The sequence below is a fragment of the Doryrhamphus excisus genome, linkage group LG6 (assembly GCF_037039965.1).
Source record: "Doryrhamphus excisus strain RoL-2023G ecotype Guam linkage group LG6, RoL_Dexc_Guam_v1.1, whole genome shotgun sequence".
Lineage (NCBI taxonomy): Eukaryota > Metazoa > Chordata > Actinopteri > Syngnathiformes > Syngnathidae > Doryrhamphus > Doryrhamphus excisus.
In genome coordinates, this window is record NC_136362.1 from 14,335,188 (window position 1) to 14,359,400 (window position 24,213).

A 24,213-nucleotide genomic window follows, 5' to 3' on the forward strand; every position below is an offset into this window, starting at 1 on the left:
AATGGTTGTTTGTTTGTATGTTTTGGCAATATGTTCTTGAAACCAGCAAAGCGCTCCTGTCATATCTATGATCTTTGAGTAGTGTTTTTTTAGGTTGTTAAAAACAGCCATGCTATGCTACCTGTCCATGCTATGTGTAAGCTTTATGACTTGTGCTTTTGGAAGAAAGTGTGCTATATACATTTTGATATTTTTCAAATGTATATTTTGTTAGAGTGTGAAAATATCCTTAATGTTTATTTTGGTATTGTGTGGTGTGTTTTTACTCTTACTTTTTACACCCTACAATGCGATAACAATGCTGTTGTAATAACGTATACTCCCATTCAACAGAGGGCAGTATGTCACGCAAACAAAACAGACAAAGAAGAAGCCTACGTTGTTTCTTGACGGAGAGCAATCTTCGACGTACTGGTCCACTTCCTGTTTTGTTTCCTCTCCCCTTATTAACTGTTGGCTCGATTCTCGTTGGAAATGGAGCCATTATCCAGACAGGTAGACAACAAGAACCACCCCGCGAAGACACGCGCTTTCATCCGCCAACGGTGGACCTTATAAACACAGCCTAAGCCGTTGACGCCACTTCTCGTAAGGGGCTTTCGAGCCCACACAACCCCCGGCGACATGGCACTCAGCTCGGGCGGCTGGGCTCCGCAGGTCCCGCTCCTCGGATCGTCCCAGCCTGGTGCCTGCGATGGGCTCACGGCCTCGGCTTGCTGCAGTACGGTCTTAATGTCTGTACGCGTCTCGGTGTCCCACTCCGGTATCCGTCCCTTGTGCCTCCCCGGAGCAGACAGCGAGGCTCTGCGCCTCCAGCTCAGCATGGACCCCAGCCGGGCCGGAGAGTTCCGACTGGCCCTGAGGGACACCAGCGGGAATCGTAACGTGGTAGACCTTTTTTAATTTATATATTTATGTATGTGTGTACACACACATATATACTGTGTACATTTGTTGCAGTACATGGAGTAGTAGCCCTTTAAGACAATTTTAATACAAACCCCAATGATGAGTATCATTGAGTGTTGATTCCAAACAATGTCTAATAATAGGGTGCGGCCAGTTTCACTTTAGTTATTAACAAATAATCAACATGTTTCACCTTTTGAGATCTTCTAGTCAAATATGTGCCATTCACTTTATATCTGTGTTACATGAATATAGGTGAAATATGCCAGAGGATATTGTGTTTGTATTCATTTTATGTGAAAATACAGAATGCAATGTTTATATAAAGATGGTAATTGGGATTACTTACTTTCAGTTTGCCTGCAGAAACATGTCTCACCTTTGACTGCGTGTTGCTTTTGAAGCAACACGCATACTGTATATTAATCACAGAAAACACTGAAATAGTATTAGAAGGTTGACTCAGTATATCACCTTTTGATAATCTGTGAATGAATTATATGGACTCAAGGGTTAAATATGTCCCTAACATTAACTTAACACTGACCCACTGACTAACCGCAACCAAACCCTTCTCCTCCACATCCAGTTGGTGGAGTTTGACCTTCGCTCAGTGCACTACGAGGTCAAATCCCCTCGTTGCCATGAGATGCGCCTGGCTGCGCCGCCCCACAACTTTATCCGCTTCACTTTCCGTTGCGACCGGGAAGCAGAGGAATGGGCCACCGTGGTGATGTCATCTCTGCGAGAGGCCCAGCGGGGTCAGTTGGACGGATTTTTCATGTACTGTATGTCATGTGGCAAGACATTTACATTGTGTTTATATTGTGTCTCTTGGTTCACAGTTGCCAACATGGCTGCCTTCGATGCAGGCGGCAGGCAAATACAGACTTCTCCAGAAATGTCCTCCTTACCACTGGCCGGTGAGTGTCTTTATTCTGATTATCTTTTAGCTGAATCTCTTTCCTGATATTATTCTCATCCGTGCTTCAGAGGAGCTTTGCATGGAGCTGGCCAAGGCGGTGGAAGCAGGTGACGCTCAAGCCGCCTCCCAGCATGCATCAGCTCTTGCTCGACAGAAAGCAGCACTCACCATCCAATTGGCAGAGAACAACTACACCGCTACTGGAGAGATCAGGTGACTACTTCAGCCTAAAATATACATTTTACTAACATTGTTGACAAATGTGGGCTGTACAAATGTGTGTGTATGTATATTATGTATATATGTACTGTAGAGGCATTAACTTAAAGCGGGAGTAACATTCCGACGTATGTGTTGCCACACACATGGGCTCCGTAATTTTTGGGAAATGCATTGGCCATGGCCATTACGTAGAGGAAGCAGGGCCAATGTACACAATGTACTTTTAAACTTGCAACGCACTCACTCCTCCCCTGCCTTACCATTGCAAGATGGCTGCATGCAAGGTTTGCTGCAATCTCAGCAAATGCAATGTTAATGCTGCATGTTCTGTATCAGTTCTCATTATTGGGAAAATCTCACCCCATATCGGATTTTAGGCTGATATTGTTCTACAATTATCGGTATTATTTATATTATGTTCATTCTTAGTTGCTCTTTTTAGCTGTTTGATATCTTTATAATGCACAGAAAAAAAGAGACGTGTTCATGGTTGGATGAGAGGCAAAATTCACTCAAAAGTGCAGTTTTGAAATGATTGAGGAAATGTGTTTGTAGGTAAATATGGGATCAAAAACAGCTTTTTAATGACTTTTTTGGGGGGACAAATGTGTTACTTTCCCTGTAGCTTTGCACCAGTTGAATGAGTTTCAGCCAATGATACGCAATGTCTTCCAGTCTGTCCGTGGTGGTGGAGGACGTGTCTTCTTCCTGCTGCTTCACAGTCAAAGTCTTCCCCTTCATGACCGTCGCTGCACTCAAACAACAGGTCAGAAGGTCGTAACATCAACAAAAGTCCATAAAACACTGATATTGTTACCTCGTCCCAGGTGTTTGTGGAGTACGGCTTCCACCCGCGGGTGCAGCGCTGGGTGATGGGTCAGTGCCTGTGCACAGACCTTAGGTCACTGGCCTCTTATGGCGTGCAGAAGGACGGTGACACTGCCTACCTCTACCTGATCTCTGCCCGTCAGGCCCGCATCACAAGACAACTGTTTCAGCAAGATTTAGAGGGTGCACTGGTGGCCCCGCCCCTTCCTCCCAGCAATGGCCCCACCTCTCAAGACTGGAGGGGCTACAGTACTCTGCCGCCACGGCTAACGCACAGCAACCAGGGTGAGTGGCGCATCCCGATCAGGACCACGGTCATTTTGTTCACACAATATTTCCTCAAGCATAAACAATTATTAATAAATGATGTGAAATGATCCCATTAATCTAATATTCAAAAACAAATGTGCAGTGGACTGCTACAACTTATGTTCCTGTTTTTTTTCCTTGTTACTTATGGTGTCTCCTGTATCACTTCCGAGCACAGGAGGAGATAAACCAGCTGACCTTCAGGTTGTCCTTGACATGGATAACCTGCAGCTGAACAACAAAACTTCTACAAGGACACAGGTAACCACAAAGAATCACCTTTGGGTTAACAGATGTCCACATTTAGTCATTTTATTATATGATTGGATTTTTCAGGAATTATTGTTTCCTGGTTGATTATGGTCTATGCCAAAAATATGTTATGTACCTTTGAGCATATTTTATATAGGATTGGTCTAAAAGCATTTCCAAGCATAAAAGTTGCTAACTAAAGGAAAATACAAGGCATGGGGTACACATACAGTGCTTATTGTTCAGTGTCCTCTGCACTGATTGGCTCAGCTTCACGCAGCATCCACCCACATGTGCTTCCTACATTCCTACACTTCTAAACATGCTGCCTTTTCTACAGCTTTATCTATTCGTCATTCATTCATTTTCTACCGCTTATCTTCATGAGGGTCGTGGGGGGTGCTGGAGCCTATCCCAGCTGTCTTCGGGTGAGAGGCGGGGTACACCCTGGACTGGTTGCCAGCCAATCACAGGGCACATATAGACAAACAACCATTCACTCACATTCATACCTATGGACAATTTGGAGTCGCCAATTAACCTAGCATGTTTATGGAATGTGGGAGGAAACCGGAGTACCCGGAGAAAACCCGCGCATGCACGGGGAGAACATGCAAACTCCACACAGAGATGGCTGAGGGTGGAATTGAACTCAGGTCTCTTAGCTGTGAGGCCTGCGTGCTAACCACTCGTGCAGCCCAGTTTTATCTAATTTCTGTCATATTTTCTATTACAATACAGCACAGTATTATGTTCATTAACATTGATTCATAAATCACAGAAATGAGTTTTACAATTGGGTCTCAGTGAGGAATTGCCGTATTCCATTTAATATTGAATTCTACTTTGCGGAAATTCACTTATCACTGTTGGGTACACAGGTACATTTCTGTGTTGATGCTAAGCCAACACTGTTCTCTTGTAGAAGGAGTGGGCGTGTCCTTCATGCACTTTCATCAACAAGCCTTCTCGTCCAGGCTGTGAAATCTGTGCTACAGCCAAACCTGACATAAACGCCGCCACCCAGCAGGTACAAAGTCAACAATTTTGCTCATTCTAGTTTTTGTCACCTTTTTGACTCTCTTTCCTACAGGAGAAAGTAAGCATAAATGACCGAGGTGAGCTGGCCTTGAGCAGCAGCAGCAGCAGCTGACCGCCCATCACCAGTAGCTGACCACCCATCACCGCCACCGTCTGGTCTCTCATTCACACATGCACAGCTATGCTAATTCTACCATCCATGTTGTCCACTCTTACACAGTGATTGTCAAGTGCACTGAGAGTCTTGGCAGCTGATTGGCTTTTCAAGACGTTTGAAGCACTGTAGCATGATGCTGAGACACACACACACACACACACACGTGTTTGGACATTTTCAGTTCAGTCAATGTGTTAATTTTAAAGAGGCCCTAATATTTATTGGAGGGGAAGTGCTGATTGTTAGGAAGTAGTGGCGAGTTACCTAATGTTCAATTGAGGGAGGGCAAAACTGAAGTTGGCAGTGGATGAGTGAGGGAGATGTTTACATACAGGGTCATCAAGTGCTTTTACTCTTTAAAATCTATTTTTCTTGGGGGTGTGTTTTTTTTAATGAGGCGCAATTGATGTACATTTTAGTAGCTGGTTTGATTTTATTAGAGTGCCGCTGAGTTGTGACAGCAATGGAATGATGTTTTCAGTACATACGACTATGTAAAAAAAAAAAAAGACATTAGCTGAATAAACATAATGTAACATTGACGACCACATAACTTTTCCTTGTGAAAAACTGGTACCTGCAAAAAAATCATAATTTAAACTAAATGTACAATGATATCAAAACTCATAAAACCCCCTTTGCTCTCAAAGGGTACCTGCCAACATCAAAAACTCAGCAATATTTTACAAAGACCCAGAAGGCTTCCCAACATTGTTTAGCTGTATTTAGGCATTAAATAAGTTAAGCGATGATAAATCAGTCCATAAAAGAGATTTTGCTAAAATAATAAATTCACATGAAATTAAAATTGAAAAAAGAATTATACATTTTATGGCAGGAAATTGACAATTTTTCATTCATAAACAAATTGACTACATTTATAGTTTTCTTACAATTTAGCGTGGCGACTAAATTATTCAATTTTGCATATGATTTTTTTTTTTATTTACTGCCATAAATTTTAAAATTAAGATTAGGTAGGTTTCCATGTCCAATAACCTTTTTCCACTTCAAAACATCAAAATAGTATAGACCCTAGGTACCCAAAGTGGAGTACGTGTTCCTTCATGGGTACACCAATTGTAATAGGGGGCACGTGAATAAAAATGAAAAACAATTAGTGTGTTACACTCCCAATTCTGAGACAACCTGAACACCTCACGGTGCAAGGAGAACAGCAGAAAGGTGACATAGCATAAAGTTCATTGCTATACATGCATCAAAAGAACACATTAATTTGATGATTATTTTATCATTTATACTGGTGTTCTAATCTTCTCACGGTGTACTGAGTAGGGGTTCCCCCGAAAATTTTTGCTTTATTGTTGGTTGTATGTATTTTTTGTACTTCGGCTACTGCTTTATTTTGGTTGTTCAACTTTGCCCTATAATATGATAGTACATTCAAATGCAGACTTCATGAGTGGACAAGAAAGTGAAGCTCAAATTCAACCCATTCATATGGAAGGATGCCAACATCAGACTGGAACAAAATATATGTATGATGATTAACTACTTATCAGTACTCATGTGAATATCAAAATGTCACTGTGCAAAATATACATTTTTGACCTGGAATTACTGTAAAATTAATTAACCAAAGCTTGGCAACCACAGTTCAACTGACTCAACAGTGCCTCTAATGGTTGCAACCAAGTAGTGCACGCTATTTTGATTCAGTTTTCTTTACCAATAATGGACTCATTTATTATTCCCATCCCTAATACAAATTATGTAAAAAAAATGTCAGTACAATACAGACCTTTGTGTTTTCCGTCTCTCCAGTATATTGTTGACGTTTCCATGTAGGGAGAAGAATCTGAGATACCTCAGAGGTTGTTGTCCTCAGGTTTACTTCCAGAAAAGAATGTTCCAAAAGAGCAGCCAGCAGGGATAGACCAGCAGGGAGACCAGCGGGAATACCAACGAGCCGTAGAGCGAGTGGTCCAGGATGCCCTGCGAGATGACCGACAGGAAGAGCAGCCAGCCGTCCTGGAAGCTGAGCGGCATCTCCTGCAACTCCTGGAAAAGGAAGACAGAGAAGAGCAGCGTGCAGGCAGGACTGAGGACCACCATGATGAAGGCCGTCAGCAACCTGAGCACACAGAGCGGAGGAGGAGTGAGCTTTAGTGAAACAGTTTGGATTTTAAGCTTGTGACGTTCAAGTGTTGTACTTGGGGACGTGTGGCGTGACCACGGCGGCCACAGGCACCAGCGTGAGGGCCAGGATGAAGCCTAGAGAGAAGTTGATGAGGGCGATGCAGCCCAGCAGGACAGCTAGGTACAACACAGCCACCAGCTTCAGGACTCTCCAACCTTGTTCTGTACCTTCACCGGACACCAACCTGATCACAACAATTGGACACCATCAGTTGATGGCTGAAAACATTTAAGAATGAAACACTATGTTGCTGGGGTGTCTCACAGGGGGCCAAAATTCAAAGCTGACTTTACATCATAGGCAGCAAATTTACTATCAACCTGCAAACAAATCCTTGTGGAAGTAATAACACCAAAATGTTACCTGTGTGTGTTATGAGGCAAAGCCAGACCCGCAGTATATACAGCAATGGCTGTCAGCACCACTGCCTCAGTCTCCGACACGGGGAAGTGCTCTACTGCCATCTCCTGGAAGCGGATTGGCAGCGTGTACAGCGCCACTCCTGTCAGATGGCTGATAACCAGAGGTGTCAGCACAGACAGCACACCAGGACTGGCCTGTTAAGGGAATTGAATGTGGATCAAAATTGTGCCATTGGATGCAAAGAAGAGACTGTGAGGTAGTGAGGTATAAGTAACCTGCTCCACATCAGCAATGCCGTCTTCTGTTGCAGGAGGCGGAGATGACAGTTGCACCCACAGATCCAAGGCCTGCATGGCAATCAGTCAAAGACTAAAGCATAGGTGTTGTATATTTATTTGAGATGGAACCTTGTGTAAGGATACACGGAGCAACAAGATGACAGCCAGCAGGCCGAAGGCTGGCATGTAGTAACCAATGGAGACAAAGTGGGAGAGCGAGGGCATCAGGTAGAAGAAGTAGGACTGGTGCAGTCGCTCCAGCAGGTTGTTCAACTTGCGGTACATTCCCTCCAGGAGCCTAGCACACAGGAAAAAGCAGTGAATCACATCCTAAAGATGAGGGGAAGAAACTGAGAAAATACCTGCCAACAGTAGTGGCGTCTGTTTTGTATTGACGGAAACTGTTGATGCCTTTGATGGTGGCAGCCTCGATGTGGTAGCGCAGGAAAAGACCGTGGTCCCCCCAGGGACGTCCGCTGGCTTGCTTGAGCACCATCAGCATCAGAGTCTGCACCGCGTGGCTGTAGCCTGACGCACTGTCCCAGTCGTTCCTCTGCAGCTGTAACATTTTAAAGATGGGATAAATTGGGAATGGGAATCCTGCATACACACTGGATTTTAAAGTGTACTGCATTTTCTTTATGTATTTAATATTGGCTGTGCCTGAGATCAAGGAATTTAAACATTGATATGGGTATTTTTTTAAATGTAAATAATATTTGTTCATTCATTAATTTTCTACCGCTTATCCTCACGAGGGTCGCGGGGGTGCTGGAGCCTATCCCAGCTGTCTTCGGGCGAGAGGCGGGGTACACCCTGGACTGGTCGCCAGCCAATCACAGGGCACATATAGACAAACAACCATTCATTGTAAATAATATATTTAACAAAAACATGCTAGGTTAATTGGCGACTCCAAATTGCCCATAGGTATGAATGTGAGTGTGAATGGTTGTTTGTCTATACTATGTGCCCTGTGATTGGCTGGCGACCAGTCGAGGGTGTACCCCGCCTCTCGCCCAAAGGCAGCTGGGATATGCTCTGACATACCCCCACGACCTTAGTGAGGATAAGTGGTATAGAAAATATATGGATGTTTAACTGCATAGCATATTTTGCATGTTTATTTCCGAATATGTACCCCGCCTCTCACATGAAAACACATTTTAACATGAAAAATCAAAGAAATGCCATGTCATTATTTTAGACACATGTTATTCAACACCCTTGACTAAAGGAAGATCACATTTCATGACAAATTTTACCATTAAAAATAGTAATGTGTTGTGTGGTGTTTACCTTTCCCTGTATGGTGCAAAGGACCCCAATCTTCTGACAGAAAGCATAGAAGAGGTTGGTAAGATCCAGGTTGGGAAGCTGCCCATTGAGTCCCTCCAGCACGATGTCCAAACTGGTCACAACATCAGAGCTCAGCTCCAGAGACAGCGCTGCCTGGATGGAACCGGCGCGGCCTTGCAGTGGAGACCAGTTCATTCCTAGATGGAGGAGGAAGAAGTTAAAAGAACACACCTCTACTCCATAAGTGGTTGAGATGGTCACCTGTAGTGTTTGTGTGGTGGTAGCCTTCCAGCCAAGCCTGCATGCCGATCAAATCATGTTCATTGACCAGGAAAATTATGTCCTTGGCCCAGTACACCTGATCTATAGGATGGGAAAATTATGTACAGATCACTCTTGACTGACACGATAATGCATACAGAGTGCTGTACAAAAGCATTAGGCACCACTGATGTTTTGGTTACTTTGTAAGACTACACAACATCTACATATCAAAGATTAGTGGCAGATCTGGATACATATGTATTTTTCAGCATTAAGGTGTGCTACTATTGGGGTCAAGTGTGGCAGTAAACCACCAGATCTAGCAGATGGACCTTCAAAAAGCACTTATACTACGTAATGTATTCTACTGCCACCTATAGCACAGTGTTTCACATGATCTTTTGATTGTATTTCGCCACAAGCTTACTTCTGAAGTACTGTGCCAAAACGAGCAGCAGTCCCACAGCCTGGTTATTGGTGTCCCCTGGGCTGCAGCTTGCGCTCAGCACTAGTGTTTCTGTCCGTGGAGCTCGAGGTGCACGAAGGATACCATACACGTTTGTACCTTTCACCATCTTGACAGAAAAAAAAAAGAATGGAAAAAAATCACATGACGACAAGCATCAGTTATGCATCAAATATGCAAGAAAGGCTGAATTACAAATCTCTCTTTGTTTTCATCTGGGAATGGAAGAGTGCGAGAGAAGGTCTGCTTGAATACTTCCAGGCCTCGATCCTGCATGGTCTTCACCAGCCAGTTCACAGGCATCCCACTGCACATAAATGACATAGTCACTATAGCACTAAAAGAATGATGTCAGCCATGACTGAATTGTGTGTAAAGTACTGTTCTTTTTTCTTATGTGCTGCAAACTCCCTGCCCGTGACCAGTGCCCTTTCTCCGGCTGGGAAGCGCTCCTCCACCATGGTGGAACCCATGGCGTTCTCTGACATATAAGTGCGCAGGGTGAAGGGCTCGAATGCTAAACCCATGAACCAGGCCACACCTGCCATGTAGCACACAACACTGGAGGATGAGAGAGGAAAAGATGAATAATATGACCAAAAGTAATGATGGACATTGCTGTTTTATGGGAGACCAGGAACAAACCAGATTGGAGCATTAAGACGAGTGAGCAAGCTGATCAATGCCTGTCTTCTGTTGGGATCAGACAAAAGCCCCATGTTTCGATGAATCCTGCAGTGAGACAAACACATAACTTAAAAGATTATATTATTACATGTCCACAGTGAAATCGACAATATATTATGATTAGGTTATGTTTACACCTGCATCAGTGTCGCTGTTGACAGCTGAGCAGTTAGCCATTAGCCTGGTAACTACCTAGCTTCAAAACATTTTCAAGAGAAAAAAATGCAAGTAGTCACAAAATATATTTATGTTTGAAAAACATATAAAAGACGTACCCTTTCCCAGTCAAAACAGCGATCAGAGCCACCGACTGGGGACGTGTTACCGTTTATTCATAGAAGCCGTATTTTAGTTTGCCGGTTCTTCGTTTCTCTCGGAAAAATTAACACGACGGATCTACTTCCGGTTCCATGAAGGATTCTACAGTTAAAAAAGGATGAGTACGCAAATGAAGGGAAGGCACTGAAAGTCCGCCATGATAGAAAGCAGAAGAGGTGGGCGGGGCGAGGCGGCCAATAGAATACAATGTATTCACTAGCTCTGAACTGAATACAAAATAAAGTTATAGCCGAGCATACACACTGATAAAATGGATCAACGTTATTTAGTGACCACAACAAATATATATGTCTATATTTTCGTTTGTAAAAACCCATTATACTTTTATACTATGAGCAAATGAATCTAGCAACTTCCACGGTTTTCATAACTTTTTCAAAATCACTTATATTCTTACCTAAAAAACTATACCATTGTATTTTCAAGAAATGTAACTCTTATTAGCTATTTTTGTTGTCATCGTTATATTTGTACAAACAACCGCACCTTTGGTTGTACCAGGCATTAAAATTGACAAGAAACTGAAGAAACAAAGTGGTCTAATAATTTTTGGAAGTACATGGCTGTTGGAAGTGTTTACACAATGCAACATTTATTTCAGTACACTATAATCTAATTACAGACTTGCCATTAATTCAGCTAATCGCCCATAATCGCACATAAACAAATTAGCTAAAAGCTATATTGTGTGGGATACCCATACAGTATACACTTTTTAAATCTTGTCCAATGTTCTGTTTATTTATAACAACCAGTGTTATAAATCCACAAAATTTTTATCACACATACCTGTCTGGACCGACTACTTGAGCAATTATTGGTTGAGCAGTGTGCCGAGAACTTGTTTTCAAGGCATTTTTTTCTGGATTCTGCTTTCTATCATGGCGTCCAACCCCGCCCAGGACATAATACGGAAACGGATATTGAGTGGTTTGTCCCATTCTATACTGTCTTTGGTTGCCATGTCGCGCACCAACTTCCGGTCCGGGCCCAATCCATGAGGGAAAAAAATTCTTCTAATTTTTTAAACACTAAAAAAGGATTAAAAAAAACGTTTTAAGCCACAAATGACTAATGCAATACCAACAATAGTTGGTTTAACATTTATCACAAATTATACAATCATAAAAAAACAATGTTTATGGTTTCTTGTGAGTTCATTCACAGTACTCAGCCATTATCCGGTCATTTTATATTTTACACTTGTGACTGTTACATGAATTATTTGCAATAAGACCTTTGACAAATATTTTACCACAAATACATTATCTTGTCATTTTCCTATGTATGAATGTCAATGTATTGCAATAGATGCAATAGATTTGCTTCTTCCTACTCCTTTTGGAAATGTGGAACTATGAATTGTATTAACTTAATTGTATTAACTTGTTCAGATAAATTAAACCATTACATTATAGCTCAATTAAAAAAATCTTGTGTATCTTAGTGTCATTTCATTCAATTACCAAATACAGTATTTTAATAAAATAAATCTTACGGTTTCATTTAAAGTCTGTGAGGATTTAATAACATACTGCAACAAAACAAAAAAACAGTGGCAAGGAATATTAAGCCATTAGTTATGTATTTTTAAAAAATCATTACAACTTGAACAATACATTATGAAAAGTATGTATAATTATTGTCACTCACAAATACACAATAATGTACAAAGGTAATTTGTCATAAATGGATAAAAAAAGGTTTTATTTGTTCCAGTTCTTATGTTCTTTTATCTATCATTCTCCAGTCGACAGTGAGACTTCTTGGAGGTGTTGACGCACCACCTGGTCAAGCACCTTGCTCATGCCCTTGCAGGCGGTCATGGCGGCGTCTATCATGTTATCCAGGTGGTCCTGATGCAGTCGGGCGTCCATTTGCAGCAGAGCAATCTGCCCAGCTCGGGGTAGCAGCGCCAAAGCCAGAGAGCTCACGCCACCGCTTTCCTCGGCGTAGCAAAGATCTGCGAGCGGCGTCTCATCCACAAAACCCACAGTGCAGGCACATACATAGTCCAGCATGGGAATGCCTGCATCGATGATGGCGAGGGTGGCGGCATTGACGCACACGCTGTAGTTTCCTCCGTCTGACTGTAGGATCTAATTATGAGTGAAAAAACCCATTAGGACCAAAACTTTAAGACCTTGGCAGCTGGCAAGTTATTTACCTTGACATAAATGTCTATTTGAGAGCGCGGGTACAGCTGAGTCATCACAGCGGCTTCAAATGTCTGCTTGAGGTGGAGGCTCATCTCGGTAGACTTGCGATCACCGTGTGGCCTCCTCTTCCTTTCAGATGTGCTGAAGGTGGCCATGCTGTACTGGCAGTTGATGACAGCCCGGTCGTGAAGGGTCCGACTGCGGGAGCCTCGCATCTAAAAGGAAACAGGGTCAGTTCTTGTCACATTCTAAATTTGAAAAATAATATGGTCATGCACTGAAATAACCACACAACGATTACAAACTTCATAGTTCATCTACTGTTTTAGGTTTGCACGCATATTACCATTATAATTTTACAGCTAATGCCAAGCAATGTCAAGCAAGAGTGTGTATAATGTTGCATTGCAGTCGTTAATTACATTGTTGAAGAGCCTTGGCCAGGATACTTTTAATAATTTTCATATATATCCTATCTTGCTTAAATAAGAATAATGATCTATGGCAAAAACGTAATTGATTCATTTGGTGCAGTCTGTGACTTAAGTCATTGCCAACAGTTACACAACAGTATTTTAAATAGAATTTAATTAAAATGTGATACAATGAACATTCAAGACCAAAGATAAAGATACTTAAGATACTGTAGGCACATAAACGCCTACAGTACAATACAACTTTAGCACCAAGTTAGCATTCGGCTAACTTCCATTGCTACTTGCCTCATGTGGACCGTACACAACAGCCAGAGCTTTGGTGTTCCCTTGCTCTAAATACGCGGAGCCGTCGGCCTGGGCGAACACACCCATGCGGGCCTGAACCTTCCGGAGTTCGGTGGCCTTTCTTCCATCCAGACGATAGCCTTGGTCAGACAGCAGCTCCAAACCCGCCATGTTTGTACTGATTCAGGTAACGCAAGAAGACATGTGTCTGTCTGAAGTACTACATTACCTATAATCCCTTTCGCTGGGAGAGCTACGGAAAGCAAAACTAGTCAAAACTGTAGTGCAACGCCATAAACTGTAACACGGGGTCTACCACAGTGGAGTATTTTCGGAGTGAAATTTTTATGCAAGTTTTACGCATTTACAGTTACCTGTATTTGTTTTGTCAAACTACTGTACTATCAATACGATATAACTGTTAACATTAACGACATTACCATGTAAACACTTTTAAAAATAAAATTTATTAGCATCTCTAATGTGTATAAATAAAACATATGAAACAATGCATATACGTATATGAGCTGAACAGTAACAGGGATACATGGTGTTACAAAGGAGCAGTTCTTTACTTGAGCCAGTGTATTTGTGAAGAAAACTGTACCTTGATATTCACGCCATCAAATATGCACACTTATAAATTGCAATCCACATTCCTTGAAAAAAAATAACTGAAACCAAACATTCACTGGCGGTAACAAAAAAAAGCTGCAGTTTTGTGTTTTTATTAAATTCTCAAAATCAATAAACGATTCTGCACATTATATTTTTTAAAGGTTTCACTAACCATGTTGAGGCGTAGAGCTTCAACGCTATTCACATTGACTTTTCTCACCTTTTACACTTCATAAAAAGCATAAAAGGATTTCTTTTCACTTCATTTGAATTTACAGAAGTCACATTGTATTGTAATAAGGGGTCTTTATGCGCAATCTTGGAGAACATATGAAAAAATATGACAAAGAGCAGACACTGACAAAAAAAAGAGTAACAAATGGCATACGTAACTATAAGACCCCAAAAGGATCAAACAAGTCAATAGCGTTATACTCTAATGTAACAGGGTTGGTTATTCTCAGCGATGGCTTGCTGTAGGCCTGGGTCGGAATACCGAGGAGGATCAACGCTTTCGCTGGGCTCTCTAAGGCAAAAGCAGAGAAAGGGAGAAGGAACGTCTCCTTCTTCTTGTGTCGCCCAAAGTTTTGCTATTCAGTCATGCTCTTAAAACACTCAAGAGTGTTCAAACATCTTACAAAACGGACAGATATGCACACACGGGACGAGAAGCTACCGGCCATGAACGTAACAGGACCCCATGTAACATGGAAGTGGAACCATTGCTTTGTCCTTCATGGTTTAAAAGGGCAGGACAACATCCAAGACCTTCAAAAAGTACAAAATAAACAGTAGATGGGTTAAAAAAGAAAAGTGGTGCGTCTGCTTTAATATGCAGGTGTTGGTGACAGTGAGAGGTTATCGGCACCAAAGGATCATGGCAAACTCATTGAGCTGTGTGAAAGATCGTGTCATAGAGCTGAGAAAGGGAAACAAGAGGGGAGGAAGGTGGAGGAAAACATGGTCTCCAAGTCTCCATTCCAAGTCTTTAGAAGAGTGCAAAGATCCCCCTTATATCATCCCCTGACAAAGCCGTCTGTCTTAAAACTCCGCAAACTCCTTCACGCATTTTTCCGTTACGGAAACACGGATGTCCTCCTCATCGTAGTCGTCAAAGTTGCTGGTGTCGCCGGGGCCTCTGCACTTCGGTATGAAAGGGGCCTCCACCTGACAGAGCAAACAAAAAGTGTCAACCAAGCCTCTCCAAATTACAAATGCGAATGTGACTACATGTTGAGCTCTCATTGTCGCTAATTAATAAACAAACATCATCATAGCATGCCATTTAACCAGCTAGCAATTAGCGTTGACGCTTAACACATCATTAACAGCTGTGGCTGTAGGCAACCTCCTTATGTAGTTGTATATTCCCAGATTTTACAAAATTTCCACAAAATGTTTCCCATTGAAAATGAATGGGACATTTTTAACAGTTGCGTATATCTCAACATGTTTGATGTAGCTGCAATCAAATAACGAAACAGCACAAACTGTCTTGCCTTCCTCTCGTAGACTGCGATCCAGTCTGTTGTGGCGAACCATTTGTGTCCCTTGATGTCGTTTACGCCGTTCTTCAGGTTGCCGAAGCGTTTGGTCAGGTCCACCTGCAGCAAGTTCCTCAGCAGATCCTTCAGGTCTGAGCTGAAATGGGAGGGGAAGCGCACCTGAGAAGATAAAAAGGCGTTACAGATATGCTGTCGTTATTAAAGCCCCCCCTTCTCTCTTGATGTATACCTTGCCGGACACGATCTTCTCGTAGATCTGAATGGGCTGGTCGGCAAAGAATGGAGGGTAACCAGCTGCCATTTCATAAATAAGGACGCCGAGGGCCCACCAGTCCACAGCTTTGTTGTAGCCCTAAAGAGTCATCACAATGTCAAATGTAAGGACAATTCCCAAGTTCTCTAAAGTTGCACAAAACCTAGTTCAAACCAGGGAGCAACAAATGACTAATTAAGTGCATTATGCTTATTATTTAGCTTTTTGTGGCACTTTGGTGCGGGTTATAGTCCGGAATTTACAGAAATGTGTCATGTTGGAGGACAAAGCGTTAACGCAGGTGGGCTGTACACCCTCTGAATAAGTCTTTACAGACAAAAAAATATGTACAATAGTTTGCGTCTCTGCAACTCGGTAATTTATTTTTGGAGGTGCATGTCACACTACAAGAAGATACTTGAACTCAATTAAAACGGCGAAATGCAACAGAATTCATACCGAAGAGTGTAGGAGTGTGTTCAAGGATTAAAATGTGGGCCGTGTATGAAAAATAGGTATATGTTAGCAGGTCTGTGTAGTTTAAGATGCATTTCTGGGCATTAATGTACATCATAAGGGAAAATACAATCTAAAGGAGAATCATAAATACCATCACATACAATCTATATGGCACATGCCAAAAACATACTGGAAGTGCTAAATATGACATTAATAAATCTGTGCTAAAATACTGTACTTTGCTGAGAATAATTTCTGGGGCCAGGTACTCCGGTGTGCCGCACAACGTCCAAGTTCTGCCTTTTACCCGCTTGGCAAACCCAAAGTCTGTCACCTGAAAAATGGGAATGCAGCGCGTGAGAACCAAAGAAAGCGACCACCATTTTGGAATGCACCAACAATGTGGAGCTGTCACCTGAATGTAGCCGTGGTGGTCGATGAGAAGGTTCTCAGGTTTCAGATCTCTGTAGATGAGATCTAGTGAATGGAGGTACTCAAATGTCAGCACTATCTGGGCGGCGTAAAAGCGTGCGTGTGGTTCGCTGGAGATGAAAGGAACAGAAAAATCAATGTCTGCACAAACCGCAAGTCAAAACAAAGTAGGTCCTTAGTCCTCTTTACGGCCTCACCTGAACCTTCCAATCCGTCTTAAGTGTGAAAACATCTCTCCTCCTGGAACATACTCCATTACCATGTACAAATTGGAGTTGTCCTAATATAATACACAAACAATTACTCTTATCTTCTATTATCAAGTCGAAACTGACTGTCAATTATTGAACAAAAGGAGTCATGCCTTACCTTAAATGAGTACTCAAGTTTAACAAGGAAGGGGAAGCTGACAGCTTGTAATATCCTCTTCTCGTTCAATGTGTGTTCTATTTGTTTAAGTTTCACCACCTGACAGACAAAAAGTGGTAAGTGACACTCTGGTCAATACATTAGGTACACCTGCCTATACGGATTTATACTCACAAACTACCTTGTGAGGAAAAAGCGGTAGAAAATGAATGAATGAATAAACTACCTAATTTTTTTGTCCACTTTGCACAGACAGCCCTTCACTTGAAATATGTATGGTGTGGCAAGTGGAACATTACGTGTCCAGGCACACACACCTACCCATGCACAGTGCAAAAAATATTGCACACTCGCGGTTGATAAGGGGCGATTGTCCCGTGCAAGTATTTTACCATGCACTGTTGAATCCGCATTGTATGATTTACAGTTTCAGTCTATTTTAGTTAATTACTATAATGAAGCTTTGGTGTTAAAATACAGCTGTTTGACATGTTTCTACATGCCGGGATGCATCCAGGCATCATGTCACGTATTAATAAAGTGTGTCCTTTGAGACATTCTGAGATTTATTGAACAGGTATTGAGAAATCCTGACATTAAACATGTAGGTTTTTATTGTATCCATATAGACTTATTTCAGTATCTGTATGTTTTGTCTGTCTCTCGGTCTAAACGTTGACCTCTCCCTCTGGTTTCGTCTTCTGCCAGGGCCGTTGACAAGGGGGGGACAAACGAGTATCTTGTCTGGGGCCCAGAACTGGTCCCTCATGAAAATATGATGAATCATTCTGTTTCATTTCAAAATTTGTTAATTTGGGGGCGAAAATGTGCCATATTTACATGCAAAAAATTATTTTTGGTTCTTTTGCCTTTATTGAGTCAAGAATCCCCCTATCACCCCTACTGCACAAATGGTTTGGTCTGATTAAGGCATTAATCAGCGACTTATATACAGTGTCACTTATATAAGATTCTTCATGATGCATTATTGATTGATGCAACCTGTACCTGTAGTCCAGAAAATACAATACAGTACATGTTCTATATAATCTGTAAAGAGTTTGATAACATTTTTAACTTTAGCTGCACATTTTTAGCATTATAATTATTATTATTATTATTAACTCCTCTGTAAATATAACTCTGTAAATAAAAGCAGACCTTCTGCTTGTCCAGTATTTTCATGGCAAAGTACTGCTCTGTTCCTTTGTGTTTCACCAGCATGACTCTCCCAAATGAGCCAGTCCCCAGCGTCTTTAATCTGTCAAAGTCATCGAGGCACGTCGTGCTCTGCAGGGACACACAGCATGTTAGTGTGTCTGGAAATATTTGTTTTGTTGATCAACTTGAAACAAGCATTCTAACCTGTGGCGGACATTCCCATTTCCGCAAGAAATCTTCTTTGGCTTTGGCTAGAAACTCTTTCACTGAAGAGGAAAGAAAACAATGGCGGTAATTAGCATACATTCCCTTAGTGATGACTGGCATAAAAAGGTATTAGGGTTTTAGGTAAAAATATGCAATGTAGGGCATCAGAGGAGGGAAGGAAAGAGAAAGTCATTAAAGAAGACTCTCATCTGGATATTAGACATATCGTTTTAAAGAAAACACAAAACACAAGGCAACATCCAGGGCAGGCAAGACTAGTGATGCATGCCAAGACACCGTATACTCTTAATTTCTGTTATTTAGTAGCCTTAGTCAAGGAGGAGGAGGGGACCAGCACAACACTCAAGTTAAAAAATTTTACTATCTCTGAGTATCTTGTGCATCACTTTAAAGGGGAAGGCTAATAAACACAGAAGTGTATTTGAAGCAAAGACAAACCGATGTATGGCAAACACAGCAGATATCCAGATTGAGAGAACATACAACAAAAACAAAAAGCACACACTTATTATCAAAGCACACAATAACAGCAAGCACATTGAGAAGCTTTTTGCACAATGAGACCAGGCACCAAATTTTGCCATCTCATCTTTTTGTTGTTGCTGTTGCAGGAATGTGCATACCAAACGTCTCTATTGATCACCACGTTTTTTTTTGCAGGAACAACCACCCACACGGATGGGATGATACGGACGGAAAAAGAGAAGACAGAAAGAGAGAGAAAAAGACAAGCGTTGATGTAGACAAAACAACAATAAACATGACTGCAGGAAGGAATTTGCGGGCAGCTTTGACAATATCAGTGGTGTGTATTACATTAGATTGAAAGGAAATGATAAGGAAAAAACCTCCTACACAGTTTATATTAGCTTCTGAATTTAAATAGTAATGATGATAATGGACCTTGTTTACATTCTAATGTGCAATGTTGTTGAAATATACACTCACAAGTCAAAACATTAGGTACACCTGAACAATCAGATCAGATTTCTGACACACGGATTATGTTGGTATCAGAACTCAATACAGAATGAAAACTGACCTAGCTCAAAATGTATTATCCTTCTGATGTGGGCATAAAGGCTCAAAGTTCGGTTCTTTTGCCAAATATATAAGCTTAAATTAAAATTGTTTGACTTGCATTATTAAATCAACGGGAAATGATGCAATTTGTGCAACAGTTATTTTCTAGCAGCTTCATTTGCATCAATAGTTGTCAGCTATTTTCTGTCGTGCCTCCACTAGGGGATAGAAATGTTTTAATTTATTCCACCCACGGCCCGCCTCCAGGCATGCCCACTCCCCTATGATTGGTCACACCTTCCTAACTATGAACCATATAAGGAAGTCCATCCCTCTGTGACATCACAAAAGAACAGTTTTACCACGCCTTTTCAATCCGATTATTTTGAGCCATCCCAAACTTCTTAACTTTAACACGAGAATACAACATCGTAACTTCATTTATAAGTCAGAAAAGTGGAAAAAGCATAATAGGTGTGTGTGTATATATATATATATATATATATATTGCAGTTGACCAAAGGAGAAGACAAACATGAAGACAATCTTCAAACTGCAGCAAATTAATTTGTTCATTCATTCATTCATTGTTGAAATTGTCCACACACACACACACACACTCACAAAGGATGCTAATCTGCTGTGACTGTCAGTGATCCATCCACGTAGGCAGACGTCTTAGTAGTGTAAACACAGGTAATCTTGTGTGTATTCAGCAATGTAGGTAACCAGGTTGCCTCATCAGAGCTGCTCCACTCACTCGCACACATAGAGACGAATCTGCAACTGGGCCACCGTGTCACCTTTAACAGGTTTAACAGTCCTGGCTTTTTAACAACTTGAATATAGTCGGGCCGGGCAATACGGACCAAAACCTATATCCCAATTTATTTAGCTTGAATATCGATAAACAATATACTGTATATCCTGATAATTTTTTCCCCACTAAATGAGTTCAGACAAGGCAAATATGAGTCATGTTGTTTTATTAAAAAAAACAAGTACTCAAAATGGGGAAGTTTTTTGGCATTGTCAAGCAGGGGTCAATAGCCACATATTTTAAAATGCATTTCCATGAGCCAAGTAACCAAATTATAACCAATAATAATAACATACTTTTACTTCTGGTGCATGCATGGTCTTTCACAGTACGCTTCGTCTTTCTATCTTTTCACCATATTCTTTGTCAGCAAGGTTTGCTCTGCAGAATAAGCGAGCTGACTATTTAATTGAAGGAGGGAAGTTTACTTCTTGACTTCTGAATGACCCGAGTAGGCTACCACCTTCTCCTATAATAATCACATTTTAGTGTATAACCCAGAAACTTTTTTCCACTTTTCTGAACTGGAAATGTTGTTAGAATGTTGTTTTATCTTGTTGAACTATGCCAAAGTTTCAGATAATGAGGTCTGTGCATTCGGTTTCAGCAAGTTTTTTCTAGCACCGGCTCAATATATTTGTTAAGCAAGCTAACTTGCCTAAAGACACAAACATCAAGCAGAAGTGGTTGGAGTTGCAGATTTTTTTGTGAACATGTTAATTGCAGGGGAGAGAAATATTGCCAAAAAATTGTCATATTAGAATTTATATAGCTAATAGTCATATATTGGTTAAAATAGAAAGATTAAAGATTTGTACAAGAGCAAAGTATTAAAATTACAAGAAAATTGTGATGACAAAAGTAATAATATTAGCGAGAAGACAATTGCAATATTGGGAAAAAAGGAAGTAATTTGGGGTGAAATTGGGCTTCTCCCATTCTGATAACATTCAATTTTGTTTCCAATTTCTTAGCACATTTCACCTTTTTTCGGGTAATATAATGTCCCACCTTTATCCAGGTTATTACAACTTAAATTTTTTGTCAATCTTTTAACGTTTCCCTTTTTTTGTAATGTTTCAACTTTATTCAGGTTCTATAAGTCACCCCTTTTTTGAAGCTTTGAACCCAGCGGGTTATACAAAGCTTGACGTCTTCTATACTTCAGAATTAATCGTTTTAAATATGTATTTTGGAAAACGCTCCATGAGGGAGCAAAAAAGTACAGAAAACAACCAAAACACGTTACGAAGCCCCCATTTCACGACGTTTACCATTAACAATTGAATGGGCGACAATCACAATTTATGTGTAAAATAATGTAAAACATTGTGCGACTTAGAATTATTCAATTAACACATACCGCCAAGATTGCAAATATGTTAAAATTAATGAAAAAATGTGAGGCTAAGCGGTAGAAAACGAATAAATGAATATGAAATCACAGACATACCTGGACCCAGGAGAATCCAGGCACTATGATGACTCAAAGGAGGCCACAAAGGTGCCACTGTACAGTCGTTCTTATGACGTCCGGAGGATCCATCAGAAATATTATGCAATATCCAGCTATTTCATAAGTGATGTACGTAGTGCTATGGCCATACAAATCATACCCGCTGACATAAATGAACAAAAAGAGATAAATGAAATATACATGTAAAATATAAAACAAAATATAAAATGCTGCGTTGTTTTCTTGTAGATGAATAAAATACCTGTCCATCTCAATTTCACAGGTGACCCTGCTAAACCTTTATGTAATAGTAGCTCCATAAGTATACACGTCATATCTGTTGACATTCTTCATGTTTGCAGCGGGTCGAAATCAACAAATAGGTGCATGCCGCAACTTTCAATACCGGAATGTAGGTGTGGTGCCTGGATGTTGACATGAGTGTCTTGATATTATGAAGCTGTTTAATTCGGACATGGAAGATGAAGACTTGTGTGTTTTTTTGTTCCCAAGATGACAAAGGCAAATGACTTCTTGTAAGCTATTATTATTTATATTCCCCAACTGGCACTGTTCAACTCTGGTGCACAAGTGGTCTAACTTTAGCCACTCAAAATACACTTTTTAGAAACATGCATAAGGAAAACAGGGAAACACTGATGATTTACTCTACAGTAGATGTTCAGTGATGACAACATGACAACATGGGAGCATACAAGTACGTTAACACCGGCCTGGGTCACATTACGTCAAACCGTTCAAAGCTTGTAATACCCCTTCATCCCCTGACGGAGGTCTGATGACAAGCTGCTCCAGTCAATGACAAGGTCTGTAAACCATGATGGACCCTAAACCACGCCATTAAATAGAAGCTGCAGGTCATACATTTGAAGATGGTTGAAAAAGAGTAGTATGGTGCCACTTTTTGTGAACGAGAACGCGTGCATTTGTCATTTCTTTTCCATATTTGGTAACAACTGTGCAGTGCAGCTGGAAGGCTTTGTTTATGCAGCCAAGAATAAAATGTGGCAATGCAGCCCCTGGGGTGGGGGCAGAAGCAAAGCACACCCTCCCATTCTAGTTGAGTTTGAGTAGCTATTCAAGACAATTACACATGGTTTTGTGGCTTCTAGCTGCAGATTTGATCAGTGCTGTCCAGATTGAGAGATGATGAGGTGTCTGGAGACTTGTAGCATGCCAATAGGAAGTGACAACACACGCACACATGCCTGATGGCTCCCACCATCAAGGGGCGTTAAAATGACAGGGGCCTTCTGATGGCTAATCCCCCTCACCACAACTCCCTTTTACGGCTACAGTTAGCATGGTAACTGCTATGTCAATATAAGGCCCGTAACAACAATGTATTAACTAATTTGCTGTTGTTATACTTTCATAATGACAGATTGTGCTTTTTTAAATTCCCACCCCTTCCATCAACATCTAACGGGATACTGCGGTGGCTAGCTCTGCATTTAGCTCACCGAAGAATGTATCACAACAAATACGCCAACTAGTTGCGTAATATCAAAAAGACACATAAAAGGTTGTTTTTTGTAGGAAAGTGATGGGTGACAGTCGTGCCTCTGTTGCTTGGGACAGTTCTGGTGTCGCCACAAGCTAGCTAGCTATTGGCTACGTGATAATAAAACAAAACATTGAACCCGTTCGGTGAGGACCACCACCAGCGGGACTCACCGCTCTCTAGCTCGTTGCCCTTCTTGGCGGTGGCAGCGTTCCCCATCGTGGAAGACGCACGGTGGTGGCTCCGACGTTAGAGCGAGAGATGGCGGTGGCTGGCTAGCTCGCTAGCTAACCTCCCTGCAGCGCTTGCTCCGTTTCACAAAGTAATGGTCGATGTTGTTTAAATGTGTTGCTGGTCCAAACGAAAATTAATACAATGTCCTAACCAGCAGTGGTCTTCGCTCGTCATTTGCCGTCCACCCTCGCTCTTTTCTCTGTGAAAGGTTCCCACTATCGTGTGGCTGACATCAAGCTAGCGGTCACTGGTACTGCTGCTTCCGCCTGCCTGCCTGGGAAACGCTCCCCCCCGCCCGGGAGTCTCTCACCACCTCCGTTATGCCTCCGGGACACAACTACTTCGTAGTGATTACATTTGAAGCCATTAAACCAAAAGCATTACTACTGTTTTGTACCACAAAATGCCACACTTGATTGGTATTACACATTAAGGACAAGTAGGTGATCGACCCACCTTATCCTACAGATGGTTGACTGACGCACGTACATGCACACACACACACACACACACACACACACACACACACACACACACACACACACACACACACACACTTTTTGACTTCCCATCCTATCCGATTTTTTTTCTTTATAGTCTTGAAGATCCGATACGATTTTTATTAAATAAGTTTTTGTTACAAATACGAATTTGTGGAATTCAATATGTTTATCAAAATATTAATACAATCATTAAGAAAGCATATAACCGAAATATTGCAGAATTTACTTTATTACAATATTTTTGAT

General features: G+C 41.3%; 4 protein-coding genes across 9 annotated transcripts; 1 reads left to right on the forward strand and 3 right to left on the reverse strand.

Annotated features, from left to right (window-relative positions):
- Positions 1 to 355: 355 nt before the first annotated feature.
- Positions 356 to 6,421, forward strand: LOC131126199 (ranBP-type and C3HC4-type zinc finger-containing protein 1-like). 4 transcript variants are annotated; one of them, XM_058068476.2, is made up of 9 exons: positions 357 to 885; positions 1,499 to 1,670; positions 1,755 to 1,832; positions 1,903 to 2,047; positions 2,732 to 2,822; positions 2,884 to 3,169; positions 3,372 to 3,454; positions 4,371 to 4,475; positions 4,539 to 6,421. In XM_058068476.2, exons 1-9 carry the CDS (start codon positions 625 to 627, stop codon positions 4,596 to 4,598), a joined length of 1,281 nt encoding a protein of 426 aa, XP_057924459.2. In that variant the 5' UTR covers positions 357 to 624; the 3' UTR covers positions 4,599 to 6,421. The 4 variants fall into 4 exon arrangements, with proteins under 4 accessions (XP_078647636.1, XP_057924459.2, XP_078647635.1 ...); XM_078791509.1 differs by having other exon boundaries at positions 359 to 888; positions 4,371 to 4,471; XM_058068475.2 differs by having other exon boundaries at positions 363 to 888.
- gpaa1 (glycosylphosphatidylinositol anchor attachment 1) lies at positions 5,053 to 10,553 on the reverse strand. The gene is made up of 13 exons (XM_058068471.2): positions 10,437 to 10,553; positions 10,120 to 10,206; positions 9,856 to 10,035; positions 9,670 to 9,781; positions 9,436 to 9,583; positions 9,006 to 9,107; positions 8,745 to 8,941; positions 7,808 to 8,004; positions 7,590 to 7,743; positions 7,443 to 7,514; positions 7,168 to 7,361; positions 6,818 to 6,988; positions 5,053 to 6,738 (listed from the first exon to the last, which is right to left on the reverse strand). Exons 2-13 carry the CDS (start codon positions 10,191 to 10,193, stop codon positions 6,495 to 6,497), a joined length of 1,845 nt encoding a protein of 614 aa, XP_057924454.2. The 5' UTR covers positions 10,194 to 10,206; positions 10,437 to 10,553; the 3' UTR covers positions 5,053 to 6,494.
- A 1,460-nt stretch (positions 10,554 to 12,013) lies between these two features.
- On the reverse strand, positions 12,014 to 13,616 carry exosc4 (exosome component 4). Its single transcript, XM_058067797.2, has 3 exons — positions 13,382 to 13,616; positions 12,668 to 12,874; positions 12,014 to 12,599 (listed from the first exon to the last, which is right to left on the reverse strand). The coding sequence occupies exons 1-3, from the start codon at positions 13,550 to 13,552 to the stop codon at positions 12,240 to 12,242; spliced, it is 738 nt and encodes a 245-aa protein (XP_057923780.1). The 5' UTR covers positions 13,553 to 13,616; the 3' UTR covers positions 12,014 to 12,239.
- Positions 13,617 to 13,829: 213 nt separating this feature from the next.
- prkacbb (protein kinase, cAMP-dependent, catalytic, beta b) lies at positions 13,830 to 23,874 on the reverse strand. Of its 3 annotated transcripts, none has more exons than XM_058068134.2 (10): positions 23,404 to 23,874; positions 18,383 to 18,438; positions 18,179 to 18,307; positions 17,018 to 17,116; positions 16,846 to 16,928; positions 16,632 to 16,758; positions 16,455 to 16,550; positions 15,734 to 15,856; positions 15,499 to 15,663; positions 13,830 to 15,166 (listed from the first exon to the last, which is right to left on the reverse strand). In XM_058068134.2, the coding sequence occupies exons 1-10, from the start codon at positions 23,447 to 23,449 to the stop codon at positions 15,041 to 15,043; spliced, it is 1,050 nt and encodes a 349-aa protein (XP_057924117.1). In that variant the 5' UTR covers positions 23,450 to 23,874; the 3' UTR covers positions 13,830 to 15,040. The 3 variants fall into 3 exon arrangements, with proteins under 3 accessions (XP_057924117.1, XP_057924114.1, XP_057924115.1); XM_058068131.2 differs by having other exon boundaries at positions 18,383 to 18,444; positions 23,404 to 23,871; XM_058068132.2 differs by lacking the exon at positions 23,404 to 23,874 and adding an exon at positions 18,845 to 19,892 and having other exon boundaries at positions 18,383 to 18,444.
- Positions 23,875 to 24,213: the final 339 nt, after the last annotated feature.